This window comes from Protopterus annectens, chromosome 9.part0, assembly GCF_019279795.1.
Source record: "Protopterus annectens isolate FY-2018-M chromosome 9.part0, PAN1.0, whole genome shotgun sequence".
Lineage (NCBI taxonomy): Eukaryota > Metazoa > Chordata > Ceratodontiformes > Protopteridae > Protopterus > Protopterus annectens.
Genome location: NC_056743.1, coordinates 586,695,474 through 586,710,785, shown reverse-complemented (window position 1 = coordinate 586,710,785; position 15,312 = coordinate 586,695,474). Strand labels below are relative to the sequence as shown.

The 15,312-nt window shown below is 45.5% G+C and overlaps 1 protein-coding gene across 1 annotated transcript in view; it reads left to right on the top strand.

Annotated features, from left to right (window-relative positions):
• The window catches only part of TIA1 (TIA1 cytotoxic granule associated RNA binding protein), a 1,460,724-nt gene that overhangs the window by 416,421 nt on the left and 1,028,991 nt on the right, over window positions 1-15,312 (top strand). The window contains exon 3 of the mRNA XM_044083128.1: window positions 10,211-10,309. Coding sequence (XP_043939063.1) covers window positions 10,211-10,309 — 99 coding nt within the window. The remainder of the gene's footprint in view (window positions 1-10,210; window positions 10,310-15,312) is intronic.

The following is a 15,312-nucleotide window of genomic DNA, read 5'->3' as shown; positions in this document are numbered from 1 at the left end:
GGTAAATGGAAGAGATTCTGTGCTTGGAATCCAGCACAAGGAACTGATGCAGCAGAACCAAATATTCCTCGGATATTACAATACTTGACTGAGATGCTTGACAAAGGCCTATCCTTCTCATCAATAAAAATCCATGCCTCTGCCATTTTGGCTCATTACAATACAGAGCCACCAATCTTTTCTCATCCTTTACTAAAGCAGTATCTTAGAGGAGCCAAAAAGGTAAGGCCTCCCAGAAGATCACCAATACCTGCAAGGGATCTCAATTATGTGTTGGAAAAGCTCACCCTGCCTCCATTTGAACCAGCTGCTACTGCAGATCTAAAGTTCTTGTGGAAAACAGCTCTGCTTCTAGCAATTACTTCAGCAAGAAGAGTTTCAGAGCTACAGGCCCTCATGGCTGTGAAGCCTTTCATCATATTTTACCCAGACAGGGTGTGTCTGAGGACCATTCCTTCATTTATGCCTAAGGTGGTTTCCAGTATGGCTCTTAACCAAACTGTTCATCTGCCAACCTTTTATCCATATCCGCAGAACAAGGGGGAGAGGAATCTGCATTAATTGGAAGTACACATACAGCTAAGATTCTACTTGAGCAGGACTAAATCTCTAAGGAAAAACGGAGCAGTTACTAGTGACATACGCTGCAGGATCAGAAGGAAAGGCTATTTCAAGGCAGACTACTTCAAAGTGGATAAGCCACTGCATTAGTTTCTGCTACTTACACCATGGCAAACCTGTGCCCAAGGGTATTAGGTCTCATTCCACCAGAGCTGCAGCTACATCAGCAGCCTTTCTCAGTGGAGTACCAACCAAAGACATTCTAGAGGCTGCTACTTGGAGTTCTGTTCACACTTTTACAAAGCATTATCATTTGCCTCTCTACTCTAAGTCCAGGGTAGGCTTTGCCACTGCAGTTCTGCAGGGCTTTATAGCCGCCCCTAATGCTGTTTAGCTCCAGCCTCCCATCCATAGCTTTGGTATTCTACCCAAATGTAATGACTGCAACAGTGAAACACAAAAAACATAGTACAGTTGTGTACACTTACCATAAATGTAGATGTTAGAGTGTATTCACTGTTGCAGTCCAGGTTACCCACCCGCCATCCCCCTTTTATTCTTGAGTTTCTCTTTCCTTCACTATCTTCTACAACCTATGTGGTGTATTTGCTTGTAGATGAAGGTAAAGTTTGTATTTGTTGCATGTATATATAGTTTATATATATATATATTTTTTTCTACCTTTTTTGGGGGCACCTGACATCTGGGACAAGAAAAACTAAAGAAAATGGCGTCTGCTGCTTGTTTTATACCCCTGACGTCATGGAAGAGGAGACTGCAACCGACGCAGGACCCAAGACTTTGGAATTCAGGCCGACTGAGGGCAACCTGCCAGTAGATTACCCAAATGTAATGACTGGAACAGTGAATACACTCTAACATCTACATTTATCATAAGTGTATACAACTGTACTTTCAGCAACTTTTTCACTCAGATCACTGAACTACTTGACACATTTTACCAGACTGCAGAGAGATCTCCTTAAGGAGTTGCGAGATGCTCTTCAGGGTGCTGTAGCTTCGAGTGTATCCGACAAGACTGCCACTCAGCTCTCTACCCTCAATTCGATAGTCAACTATCCACCTCCATTAGGGTTAGGTAGTATAGCAATTCACAAAGAACAACAAAAAGAGAATTTCAAGGTTGAAAATGAGAATAATTTTGTGTATACATTTTCTAATAAGGCACAAGAAGTAGAGGCTATTTCAAAATATTGGCCGATTTTGGGTATGAATGAGGAATTGAATGAATTATTTTTGGGGAACCCTCATTTTATAAGAAGGAGAGGGCATAATTTAAAAGAATGGTTTGAAAGAAAGGAAAATGTTAAGACTAATAAGAGTAAAATGGGAACATTTAAGTGCAATCATTGTAATCAATGTGCTGCTATGTTAAATCAGGGCACACTTTATTTACCTCAGAGAAAATTTGTGGTTAGATCTCATAATTATTACAACTGTGCATCAAAAGGAGTGGTGTACTTGGGGGTCTGCACATTTTGCTTAGGTTTTTACATTGGCAAAACAGAAAGACCCCCAAGAAGAAGGGTGTATGAGCATCTTTATGACATTTCTAGAGGCAAAGAAACAAATGCTTTCTTTAAACATTCCCAAAAGTGTAGGGGGATGAAGTTAAAGTTTATGGTACTGGAAAAGATTACCCCTGAAGTAAGAGGAGGGAGCTGGGAGACGCTGTTAGAATACCGCAAACTTTATTGGCAACTTAAACTAGACGCCACGAGGTTCCCAGGATTAAATGACAACATAAATATTGCACCAGTTTTAAAACTAAGGAAAGCTAGGCTTTAATGTATTCTGGATGGGGTTGAACAAGGGATTCAAAAGGTTTTTATATGATAAATTGGATTTTTAATGCTTAGGATTTAGCATTTTAGCTAATTGTTAAGCCAATTGTAAATAATTAATTGTATACCAGCTGATGTTGAAATGAAGTATTTAAATGATGAATTATGGAGTGTAACATTATTCAGTCCTTGAGAAAGCCTGGCAGAAGCTGGGTGAAAGTGCTTGGTTTGATTTGTTTGTTTTGTAAAGAGCATTAAAGTTGGTCTTAATTTTAAGTTGGCTCCGGGTCCTGTGGCTTGTGGATATCTCGAAGTTTATTTGGTTTGTGCAGTTTGGTTCGTGGTTCACACTTTTACCAAGCATTATCACTTACCTCTTTACTTAAATCCAGAGCAGGCTTTGCCACTGCAGTTCTGCAAGGCCTCATAGCCACTCCTAATCCTGTTTAGATCCAGCCGCCCTACCTCAGCTTTGGGATTCAACCCAAGTGTAATGACTGCAACAGTGAAATACGATGAACATAGTACAGTTGTGTACCTACCCTAAATGTATATGTTAGAGTGTATTCACTGTTGCAGTCCGTTACCCACCCTCCATCCCCCTTTCTTGCTGGGACTTATCTATACTTCTCTATCCTATACAACCTATGTGGTGTATTTGCTTGTAGATGAAGGTATTGTTTTTATTTTACTGTATGTTTTTATAAGCAATATGTATGGCCTACCTTCTAGGGGGCACCTGACATCTGGGGCAAGAAAAACTGAAGAAAATGGCATCGGCTGCATCTTATATAACCCTGGCGCACTGACATCAGGGAAGAGGCGACAGCAACCGACGCCAGACCATGACTTTGGAATTCAGGCCGACTGAGGGTAGCCTGCCAGCAGGATAACCCAAGTGTAATGATTGCAACAGTGAATACACTCAAATACATTTATGGTAGGTACACAACTGTACTTTTCTAGCCCCAAGAAAAAGGGGCACTTGGCGACCTATTCTAGATCTCCCCCTCTAAACATTTTTTTTAATTGCCTTCCTTTTGGATGTTGTATCTTCAGATTCTGTTTCCTCTCCTGCTCCCTCCGGCCTGTATGGTATCTCTGAATCTCAAGGATGCTTTTCTCCATATTCCAGTCCATCCTCTTTTCAGGAAGTTTTATAGTTTCTCTATTTCTTCCTGGCATTTTCAGTTCTCTGCTTTGCTCTTTGGCCTTTCTGCTTCTCCAAGGGTGTTTACCAAATGTCTTGCTCCTGTGATTGCCTTTTGCAGGCTTCAAGGGATTCAAATGTTTCCGTACTTAAACGATCTGTTGATTCAGGCATAGTCTCCAGAGACTCTTGCAAAATTTTCATTTTGCCATTTTCCTTCTTCAGAGCCTGGGGTTCACAATAAATTTCAAAAAGTCTTCTCTGGCGACTTCTCAGGATCATGTTTTTCTAGGTTGCATGATTCAGTCAGTGCCTATAATTGCATTCCTGTCCCCTTCAAAGGCTTTAATTCTCATTTCTTTCTTTTATACTTCCTTCTTCTGGCTTCCATCATCACCAGGGAATTTCTGAGAGCTCTGGATTTCATTGCATCCACCATTCTGATGCTCCCTCTGGCCAAACTTCACATGAGAAAAGTTTCAGTGGTTTCTGATGTCAGTGTAGCTTCAGCATGCGCATCCTCTAGACTTAGTAGTTCCTGCCTGAGACTAGGAAGAGGAGGAACTTCACTTGTGGATTCGGTAGTTGTCTCTGAATCCAGGGATACCTTTTCACACCCCTCTTCCTTCTCAAGTGTTGTTCACAGACTCGTCAGATGTGGGTGGGGGGGGGGTGACATTTGGCTCCCTAAAGGTACAGGGGTTTGGTTGCCTTGCCAGCAGAGGGAGCACATCAGTGTTTGAGATGAGAGCTCTTCTGCTGGCCTTTCATCCTCTGTTCTGTCCAGGGCCTCTCAAGGTATTCACAGACTATACTACAGTATTGTGGTATGTCAACAAATGGGGAGGAACGAGGTCCTGCGTTCTTTGCTGGTTGGCACTTCTGGTATGGGATCTTGCAGTCAAGTATTAAGCGACTTTTAAGGTGGTTTATATCCCTTCTGGTCAGAACATTATGGCAGAGACAGTGTGCAGGTCCTTAACTCAGTCCCATGAATGGATACTTCACATGGATGTGTTTGGATCTTTTTGCCTCCCCTCTGAACATCCTCCTCTGTTTTGTGCTAGAGTCTCAGGTCTTCTGGTATGGACGGTGGATGCCCTCTCAAGTTCTTGGAAATGGATGTTTATGCATTTCTTCCACTTCCTCTCATTCCGAAAGTGCTGCTCAAATTTCAGTTGGATGCTCCCAAAATCTTGGTGACTCACTTTTGGCCAAAACAGCACTGGTTCCCTCTACTTCTGCATCTAGCCAGGGGCAGTCATCACAAGTTACCTCACAGGGTGGATCTAATCACACAAGACAAGGGATCTGTTATCCACCCCCAACCTCTCCATGCTTTGACTGACTTTGTAGGTGATAGGATTTTGATTCCTCAGTCACCTTTTTTTCTGAGGATGTGCTGCAAGTACTGTAGGAGGGCAGGAAACCTACTTAGGAAATCCTACTTATCCAAATGGAAGAGTTCTATTTGGTGTCTGTTTTGTAACCTGATCCCACTTACTGTGGTGTTACTTCGGTTTTCTCATTTGTGTGAGTTGCTGAGTGCTAGTTTGGACTACTCTTCTATTAAGGCCCACTTATTAGCAATCTGTCCTTGTCAGCCCTTATCTCCTCCTTTAGCTTCTAGATGTGAGGTTAAACAGTTTCTTAAAGGTGTCCTTAATATTAGACCTCCCAGGGAGCCTGTTCCACCTCCATGGGATCTTAAGTTTTATTTAGGAGAAGTTGACTCAGGCTCCTTTTGAGCCTGCTGTTTCAGTTTCCTTGCAACATTTTTCTTGGAAGACTGTTCTGCTGCTATCCCCTTACTTCTGCAAGACTGGTGTCTTGAGTTGCAGGCCGTTATGGCTTGTCCTCCTTTTTTGATTTTTCATGAGGACAGGCTGTTCTTGTGCACTAATCATTTTATGCCTAAGGTGGTTAATGAGCTTTCCCTTTAATGAGTCTATTAGTCTGACTACCTTTTTCCCCCTCTCCGCTGCCTGACAGTGAGAGGCTGCTGCTTACTTTGGATTTGCATAGGCAACACAGAATTTATTTGGATCAGACTAAGGCTATTCGAAAATCTGATCAGTTGTTTCTTTCCATCCTAGATCTTTGGGTCTAACTGTATCCAAGCAAACAATTTCTTCCTGGATTTCTAAGGCTATTTCCTTTTGTTACAACTTTGGCAAGAGCCTTTCTTCAGTCAAGGCTCATTCTGCTAAAGTGGTGGCTTCTTCTGGTGCTTTTTTCAAGGGCTTGGATACTAATTCTATTCTTGAAGAAGCTACTTCGTTCTGTGCATACCTTTACTAAGCACTACAAGTTGGATAGTATCTCTAGAGCTAGGGCTGGTTTTGCTAGTGCCAGTCTCCATGGCTTCTTAGGGGGTCTTTTTTCCCCTTCCCCCTCCCGGAGTTCCTCTTGAACTTTGACACACTCACAAATTTTAAGAATACCGCAGTAGTGAATGTAAGGAAATATTGCAGGTGTGTAAAATTTTGCCATTACTGTAGATGTTCTTCCCTTCACTGCTACTGCATTTGCTCTCTCCATTCCCATAGTCTTTTGCCTTCCTTTGATGTGCAGGTTACCTCTTGGGTTCCTTGGACTTGTGTTCCTACTGGGGCATTCAGTTCTGTTCATGGTAAGCCTGAACATCACCTTTATGCCCTAAGGTACACAAGGAGCATTTGATGTTCAGGCGTACTTTTAAATGCAACAGGAATTCTTTGGAATACTGGCCGGACAATGGGTTTACATGATAGGGAATCCCGAGTGTTAAGAATACTGGAGCAGTGAAGGCAAGGACATCTACCATTATGTTAAGATTTTACACAACTGTAGTATTTGATGCTTTACAGGCTGCCAGCAGGGATGCAGCCACTGGGTCTGTCATTAGAGGGCACTCATGGCTAAGAGAGCAGCACCTCCCAGAGCATGTCAAGTCCAAACTTTTGTATGCTTCTTTGGATAAGGAGTCACTCTTTGGCCCTAAAATGTTTGCTATTCTCAAAGCGGTGGAGGACAGGGCTAAGTCAAGACAGACAACCAAATCTGTTGTACAGGTGCAGCCCCATAATTTCAGCAGACAATACCCCACAAGCTCTGCACCTTTCCTTCCTGACTCGCTACATGCCAAGGGAAGGCCCACAAGAAAAGGGGCCACACTAGTCTCCAGGGACTCTGCTAAGACCAGTCATCTTTTTCATCACCAGGGACTTCCTCTACTTAGGTCCCTGGGAGGAAGCAGTGGTGATCGTTTCATGGTATGTACCCCTCCCTTTCCTAACCCCCTCCCCCAGAAGAGAGTCACTTTTCAAAAAGTCTAGTCCTTTCTCCTTTCAGTGATGAGACTTCTCTTTCCTTTGCAGGGGTTTTCAACCTTCACCTCTCTTAACTTATGTCCTGGCCTGAGGTTTTCTTAGGGACCCCAGTGCTCAAAGCGCACTTCTTGCTGGTTCTCAGTAGGGATATAGTTGTTGATTACTGGCCCCCTAGCAAGCTCCAAATTTTGATTATTTGCACCTTGCTGTTTTTGACTACTCCCATGCAACCCCTCACTGGTAGTGACATAGCACTTGCCCACTAGCAAGGTGCAGGGTTTAAACTTTAGTTGCTTCACAGCACTCCACAAAGATTGTGACTTGGTAAAATGGTTAAGGTTTTGATTCACAGGCACAGGGTACAAAGTCCATTTCTCACCTTGGGAAACAGAATTGGGGAAGCTTAGATCGGCCTGTTAGGAAAGCTGGCCTACTAATCAGCTGTGAATCCAGAATCTAAAGCTCACTCTCAAAAGAAAATCCAATTCTAGGGTGGGATCCCTTTGGACTCTAATCTTGTCTCCAGGCAAGGCGGCCCCCTGAACAGTAGTGTTCATTACATTACAAATCGTCTGGGTGTCTGACACAAATCCTTGCAGCTTGATTGGCAGAAGTTTATTGGATGCAAGGTGTTCATGAGAAGATCATAATTCCTGGATAAGTGGAGAACAAGTGACCCTAGAATGAGGCAGTTTGTACATTAAAAGCCAAAGTAGAGCACGCATTGTGTAATAGACTCAGGGAGACATAACCTCATCTTTTACAAATTGAATCTTCTTACAGACAGGAATTTCTCCTCACCATTGGCTGGCTTTGCCTGTTTAACCTGTTCCATCCCCCTGCTCCTCAAGCTGGGATGCACAAGAGGAGACCTATGTGGGACTTGTCACAAGGTTGGGGGGGGGGGGTCAACATCCACAACTTCCTTCAGTCAGAATAGGCTTATATCTGACCTAATGGCATTTGTGTGTGGTATACCTAGGTCTTAATTCTAGTCTGAGGCCCTCCACTGTTAACAGCAGTCTCGAATACTAATCCTCCAGGGACCACTTCAGTTACTTTCTTACAACTGTTACGGACGTAAACAAAGTGAGTAAGCACTTGGACAGTAGGAGATTTGATCAGTTCAAAGGCCTTCTCTAGCACCTAGGGCATGAAGTCAAACCCAAGGGTGCCATTTGTGGTCAAAGAAGATGACCGTCACATATGGTACAAAAATCTAGGGGGGAAAAACATCCCTACCCTAACCATCTAACTGTGGAGATAGTTTTACAATGCCCCCAGCTAATCAAATAGGATGGCACGTGTGTGCTCAGTTCATCCAGGGGGTGCTCTACCAACAAGCAGACAAATCAAAAGTCTGTAGGCTCCCTGACGTTTCAGTTTCATTGGAGGATTTTTAGCAGAGGGTTGGGGACCCCACAGACGGAACTCTTCACCACGAGGGAAATTGCAGATTACTCCTTATGCTCATGGACTGTCCTTTTCAGTTAGGCTTTCATTACATTGCCCTTTTTCAGCAAGAATACTCAGTAGTCACAGAACAGCTGGACTTCCTTATAGCACCAGTTTGATCAATTCTACTTTGGTACTTACTTTTTAGCCTTCCTGCTAACCCTCTCCCTATAAGCTTGGAGCATACCTTCTTACTCGGTTAGCTGGAAGGTTACTCTGTTAGAAGGAATGGGGGGGCACAACTGTCTCTGTGGCGTCAGGTTGTAGTGCACTGAGTTCGGAAACAGAACTCTGGATCCAAGTATGATCCTGTTAACACCCCCCCTTGCATTAGCTTATACAGGGCATTTTAGGGAAAATGGGGAAACGCCAGGTAGCTTAGCTCCAGAAAAGCCTCGGCAACATAGTAAGGCGGTTTTTGTACTGCAGTGCACAGTTCTGTCAGAACCCCAGCAGGACCAGGATCCCTGTTTTCTGGTTTGGTCCTACTGTCAAATCTGATTTCTCTAGGCCTTTCTACTTCATCCTGTAAGGTTCAGGTTTCAGCTATTTCAGCCTACTTTCATGGACACCTACCTTCGACCACCCTCTGGTAGGGACACTCCTAGCCCCCCAAGTACCATCTTGCTACCTAAACCTTGTCCAAGAAAAGATTTGATTTTTCAAGATGGAGCCCTGCTTGCTTATTACCTCTCCCTCCAGTTAGGGAATCTGAGACTCCAGGCTCTCAGGCTTTATCCTGTCATCAAACCCAAGCTGGTGACTGATACCTCCCTTTTTGTAACCAGACACCTACTACTCTTCTCTCCAGACCCATAGGCAGCTACCTTACTACACAGCCACTATAATGTGCTTCAGAATTTTCTGGCCAGTGGAATATTACCAGTGCTACCCTCAGTGGACAAGATTCTGTCCATTCCATGCAGGCCATTCCCAAAGGGATCTGTTTTTTTTTAACCTGGCACCATCTTTCTAAATCCATCAGGGAAGGATCTCTCCTGTGTCTGCAAGGGCCCATTCCATTAGGCAGCCGGGTGCTCTACTACCTCTGTGAAGGGAGTATCTACCAAGAGAGAGTGGAGCTTGCCATCTGATCTTCTGTACCCTTTTACCCCAGACACTACCTCCTATCTGTCTTTGACTCCATTTCAGTTTTTGCCTCGATTTCCCTTCAAAACCTCCCTTTCTCATCCTACTTCATCTTCCCACTTTTAAGCTTTGGGAGTCTTCCCACAGGTTGGGACTGCAACATTGAAACAGGAATGTAGTACAGTTGTGTACAGTTACCATAAATGTAGATGTAAGAGTGTGTCCATTGTTGCAGTCCTCTTTCCCTCCTTCCTTCCTCTATAGCCATAGCTGTTTTTTATTTTCACATGTACCAGGGATCTGTACTTAACACTAACTCCCTAGGGATCCTTGCCCTATCCATATGGCCTTGACCTGTTGCTGCTGTTGGGTATGGCTCTGTAGTACAAGGGGCAAGAAAGCAACTGAGGTAATGACGTAGGCGGACTCCAGTTATACCTCACTGTATTGACATCAGTCAAGTGCGCCCTTTGGTCATGGGGGGGGGGGGGGCATTTATTTTGGTAGTTGGGACGGCCAAGGGTTTCCAAAGCAGGAAATCCCACAAGTCAGGAGTGCAACAGTGAATACACTCTAACATCTTCAGTCATGGTAAGTGTACACAGCTGTACTTTCTAGAACTAAATTTTGCTGTTAGAGTGGTTATTTTATTGACCGTGCTGGCAGGGCTGCAGTACGTTTTGAGTTTATGCTGATTTCGTTGGCGCTAAAATTTCTTATGTCCTAGCTTTCGTGCATGTTTCAAACCCTATTGTATTCATTTGCAATTAATTGGTATGATGGCTAGTTTCCTGTGATTCATTGCTACTGCATTCACAGGACTGATTTATTTTTTCCAGATGGCTGGTAATGATCCGTACTGCTTTGTGGAGTTTTATGAACATAGACATGCAGCTGCAGCTCTTGCTGCCATGAATGGGAGGAAGATAATGGGTAAGGTAAGTTACTACTGGTTAGATGGTGAGTGTAAAGTGAAATTGTAAAACAATTTTAGAACATTTGGTTAAGAATGATACTAGGCAGTTGTTTTATCAGAACCTTATTTTGTAACGGTAAAAACATGATGCTTATGCTGATCACTGCTACAGAAGCCTTGGCAATATATGTGTTATAGCCTCCAAAGTTCAGGGATTCATCCATGTGCTCAGCCTTGCGCCGGGCTGCCTAAAAAGACGGGCTTGAGTGCCAAGCCCTTCAGAGCTTTTTTGCCACAGAGGAGACAACTCTCTTGCAGGCTTTCGAGGATCTGGATCTGTTGGCTTGTGCTGTTTCATTGCTGCATATACAAGTTCCCTTTTGGGGAAAACCTTACACATTTAAAAATGATTTAAATGTGCTTTTCTTGGTTAAAAAAGTTGTTCAGGTTTTAATGTACTGTTTAGAGACAACTGTACATCTGATGTTGTCCTTTTCATTCTTCCTCATTCACTCATGGATTATGGATCTGATCCTTGGATCTGACTTGGCCATACACTTCAGACTTTGGAGCTAACTCTTGAGCTTCACCCTAAACCCATAATTCTTTACTTTGTCCCTTTTGCCTCAGATCGTGTTTGCCGGCTCCATGGTTAGACACTGGTAGCATTCATAAGAAGTCTGTCTTGATGTTATTTTTCTTTAAAGACTTTTATAAACCTTAAAACATTTTCCTTAATACCTCCCTCTTAGCTGTTGCTGACATCAGGAATATCTTGGTGGTTTTTTACTAATATTTTAGTAGTCTTTCGTACCATTGTTGGTAGTTTGCATAATCCTTAAATAAGATAATTCTTATCATAGTTGCTAATTTTGAACTTTCTTCTCAATATTTTATACAAATATATATATATATATATATAAAAACTTAATTATTATATACTTTATAGTTTAGGTACTAGTTCCGTGTTATGTTTGAAAAACCTACGGATTTTAAAAAATGCACATGTTATGTGGTCCAATCTCGCCTACATTCTTACTCATGGGTTCGGAGCCGAACATTGGCTCCGACTCTGCCAACTTATTTTTCTAGCACGAAGTCTCTAATTGGCTGGGCTAACCTGGTATCCCATGTTGCACTGCTCCATAGCCCCAGATCTCGTTTGCCGCTCGTGTAGCTAGGACGTGGTCTCTCTTGGCTGTGGCTAAGTAGCTTTAAAACTTTTTTTTCTCACTGAATATTGTGGTTTATCATCACAAAAGCTATTTTAATAGCTATTTGCTCTTGTTTAGCGTGCGTTGTGGTGTTAGTGATTTTTGTTGGTATCCCTCTGTTAGAGATTCTTGTCAGTAGTTAGCGGTAGTTTCCCGCCTTAACCGTTTTTGGACTAGGGTCCTGTTGCTTGCTTGTTTTGTGTGCAGTGGTCATTGATATGTCAAAGGATCAAAAGGAACATAAACCCTCTGGGTTTAAGAAATGTTCTAAATGCAGCTACAAGATGTCCATAACAGATGGACATTCCGTTTGTGTATACTGCCTAGGGGCCATACATTTACAAGAGTCCTGTAGCTTTTGTCACGCCTTCAGTCCGAGGGTGCTACAGGAAAGAAAAAATAAACTTATACTGAAGGGTCTTCTAAAGCCTTCCTTTGAGGAGTCCTTGGACTCTTCCTCTGGTTCCCAAACTAAAGCCAGGACTTCTAAGGCTAAGAAGATATCTCCGGCTCCATCTGTTTCATCGGAGCCACCGGAGAAGACTACCAAATTGGATTCTACCTCCTCTGCTCCTTTGTCCTCGGGGCCGCAGGAGGTAGCTGTAGTTCTTGAATCAGCCTCGGCTCCAATTCTGTTAGAGCCCATTCCGAGCCGGTCTCCTAGTGTTAGACATGGATCTCCAGATAGGAGATCACAGTCACCTTCTCTCTCCTCCAAATCTTTCAGACTCTCTGATTTGGATGTGGATAGGGTGGTCCAGAGGCTTCTGCAATCGCCTGTGTTGGCAAAATTATTTTCGGCTCCGACCCAGTCTGCTCCAGAGCCAGTCCCGATGAGTGTAACGATGGTTCCTCCTCCGAGCACCTCCTGGTCTTCGGAGCCAGAGTGTTCTGCTCCGGGTGATGTTCTGCCGGCTCCGATACCTCTTAAGGGTTTATCGGTGCCGATGTCGGCTCCAACCATGTTGGCTCCGTCCTCTGGCTTCAGAACTCTGGTTTCCTCTGTTGGGCCCGAGGGGGATACTTCGGGACTTGTGTCTGTTCCGAGCCTCCCTCTCGACGCTTCGGCTCGGGGAACTCGGGCTCCGGTCGTGGCCTCGGAGGTTGGTTGGTCCTCGTATTTGGGGGGACCCGCCTTCGAGGCCATGAGGAGCGCACTGGCCAGATCTTCAGTGACATCACCCGGATCGGTCATTCCATCCCCTTCCACACCGGCGAGAGCCTCTGATGTCCCCCTGTTGGTTGACGGGGGAGCCCCAAGGTCTGGGGATACCCCCATGAGCGGTCTCCAACTTTCTGAGGGCCCCTCGGAGTCTGTGCCTGAGGAGCCCCCAAGAAAGAAGTTGTGCAAGAGGAAGCACATAGACTCCCAGGACGAGTCTCTCACTTCTGATACAGACCTCGAGGAGTCAGAGGGGTCCCCCAAGTCATTCTCAGATGACGTCTTTCTCCAACATCCTGGAGATTTTGAGGCAGAGAGGCAGCTGGCCGTCCACAACCCCCCTCTGAGGAGGAGTCTGTATTCCTCAAGGCCTTTGGGGCTCAGATGACGTCTTTCTCCAACATCCTGGAGATTTTGAGGCAGAGAGGCAGCTGGCCGTAGATTTTGAGGCAGAGAGGCAGCTGGCCATCCACAACCCCCCTCTGAGGAGGAGTCTGTATTCCTCAAGGCCTTCGGGGCTCAACCCTCCGCCTCCTGGGTGTCTCCACCCTTCGATGAGCTAATCTGTCAAAGGGTGTGGGAGACTCCTGACTTGGTGGAACCTGTACCCAGATGCCCTAATAAATTTCTTTCAGGTCCCCCTGGGAAAGAGCTCCTGTCCAAAGGGATTTCTGTGGATGCCATGATGGTGGCGGCGGCCACTCAGCAGGAAGTAGCAGAGTCTTCTTCCTCCGTCCAGCCTCCTAACAAGGAGTCCAGGAGTATGGATCGGTATGGGAAGCGTACCCTTTCTTCAGCGACCTTCACCCTTCGGTCTCTGAATTATCTTTGTCATTTTACTCGGCTCCAGAGAGATCTCCTTAAAGAGTTAGGAGATGCTCTAACTGGTAATGTACCTGAGGCGTTAACGCAGAAGGTTAATGCCCGGTTGTCTACTCTTGGCTCGATTGTCAACTCGTCCATGAGGCTCATATCTTATGCAGCCGAAGGGGCGAGTAGGGCAGCTAGCTCAGGTGTAGCCCTCAGGAGGCAAACCTGGCTGCGCCTGTGTCATTTCGCGGAGGCCTTCAAGTCTTCCTTCACTGACGGCCCCCTTTGATGGGTCCTCACTCTGTGGGACCAAAGTGAGACACCCTCACCAGATGCGAGCAAGAGGGAAGGACCCTGTCTGCCGTAGGGGTCCGTTTTTCCCTTCCATCTAGGCCTTTCCCCAAGGCTCAGAGGGGAGGAAAAATGTGGTTCAAAAAGTCACAAGACTTTCCCTGTCGCTCAAGGTGAGTCCCCCTCCAGAGGCAGAGGAGGGGGAGGCTATTCTGGGAGACGCCGCCTCAGGGGCCGAGGAGGCCCTCGCAATTCGGGAGACCGTGATTCTTTTCGCGGGCCTTCCTATCATCGTCCCTGATGTATTGCCCGACTGTGCTATTCCGGAGCCAGTCGGGGGCCACATTTCGTTGTACCCGGAAGCCTGGGCAAGTATCACTCAGGATCGATGGGTGCTTCGAATAGTTACCAGAGGTTATTCCATCCCCTTTTTATCAGACCCCCTCCAGCCAAGAGAATCCCAGACGTTCCACCCAGTCAAAGGGATCACGCAACACCAGAAATTTCAAAGTTGCTGGAAAAAGGCGTCATCCAACCTGTCCCCTCAGACCAGATCGGATTAGGGACTTACTCAAGACTCTCTTCGTTGCCGATAAAAACAGGGGACCTGAGACCCATCTTGGATCTCAGCCGACTGAATCGCTACGTTCTAAAGTCCAAGTTCCGAATGGTCTATTTTTCCGTTATTGGGAAAAGAAGTATGGATGTGCTCCATTGACCTCAAGGATGCTTACTACCATATCAAAATGGACAGGGCATCCAGGAGTCACTTACGCTTCTGGCTGGGAGCCAGTCATTTCCAGTTTCGTGCCCTGCCCTTTGGTCTCACCACAGCCCCCAGGGTGTTCAAGTGTTTGGCAGTGGTGACAGCTCACCTGAGACGTCAAGGATTCCAAGTGTTTCCATACCTGGACGACTGGCTCCTCACCGCCCCCACCAGCCATCTTCTCATTCAGGCCAGGGAAATGACCATTGCCTTTTGTCATCAACTAGGAATTACCTTGAACTGGGGAAAGTCTGCCTTGCTGCCCTCACAGCGTGTCACATTTATAGGCGCAGAGCTAGACACCGTTCATATGTGGGCGTTCCTGCCCCAAGAAAGGATAGGAATGTTGCAGGGTCAGGTTCGCACGTTGTTACCCCTCAAGAAGGTTCAGGCCAGATGGGTTCTACAGCTCCTGGGATCCATGGCAGCCACCATTATGTTAGTGCCTCTAGCCAGATTACACATGAGGCTTCTGCAATGGCTCCTCTGCCCAATGGTCCTTTCCAAAACTTCCCCTGTCCCATTTGATCCTACTCACCGATCGGTGCAAACAGGACCTCTGTTGGTGGCTACGCTCCGCCAACTTGAACAAAGGGAATCCGTTTATTCCTATGCCACCTGTTGCCACAGTGACCACGGATGCCTCCCAGATGGGGTGGGGGGCATTATCTTGGCAGGACGGTCCAAGGCAAGTGGGAAGATCACGAGGTACATCTGCACATCAGTGTTCTAAAGATGAGAGCGGTGTTACTGGCGTTGCAATCACTGCAGAGCTCTCTTCC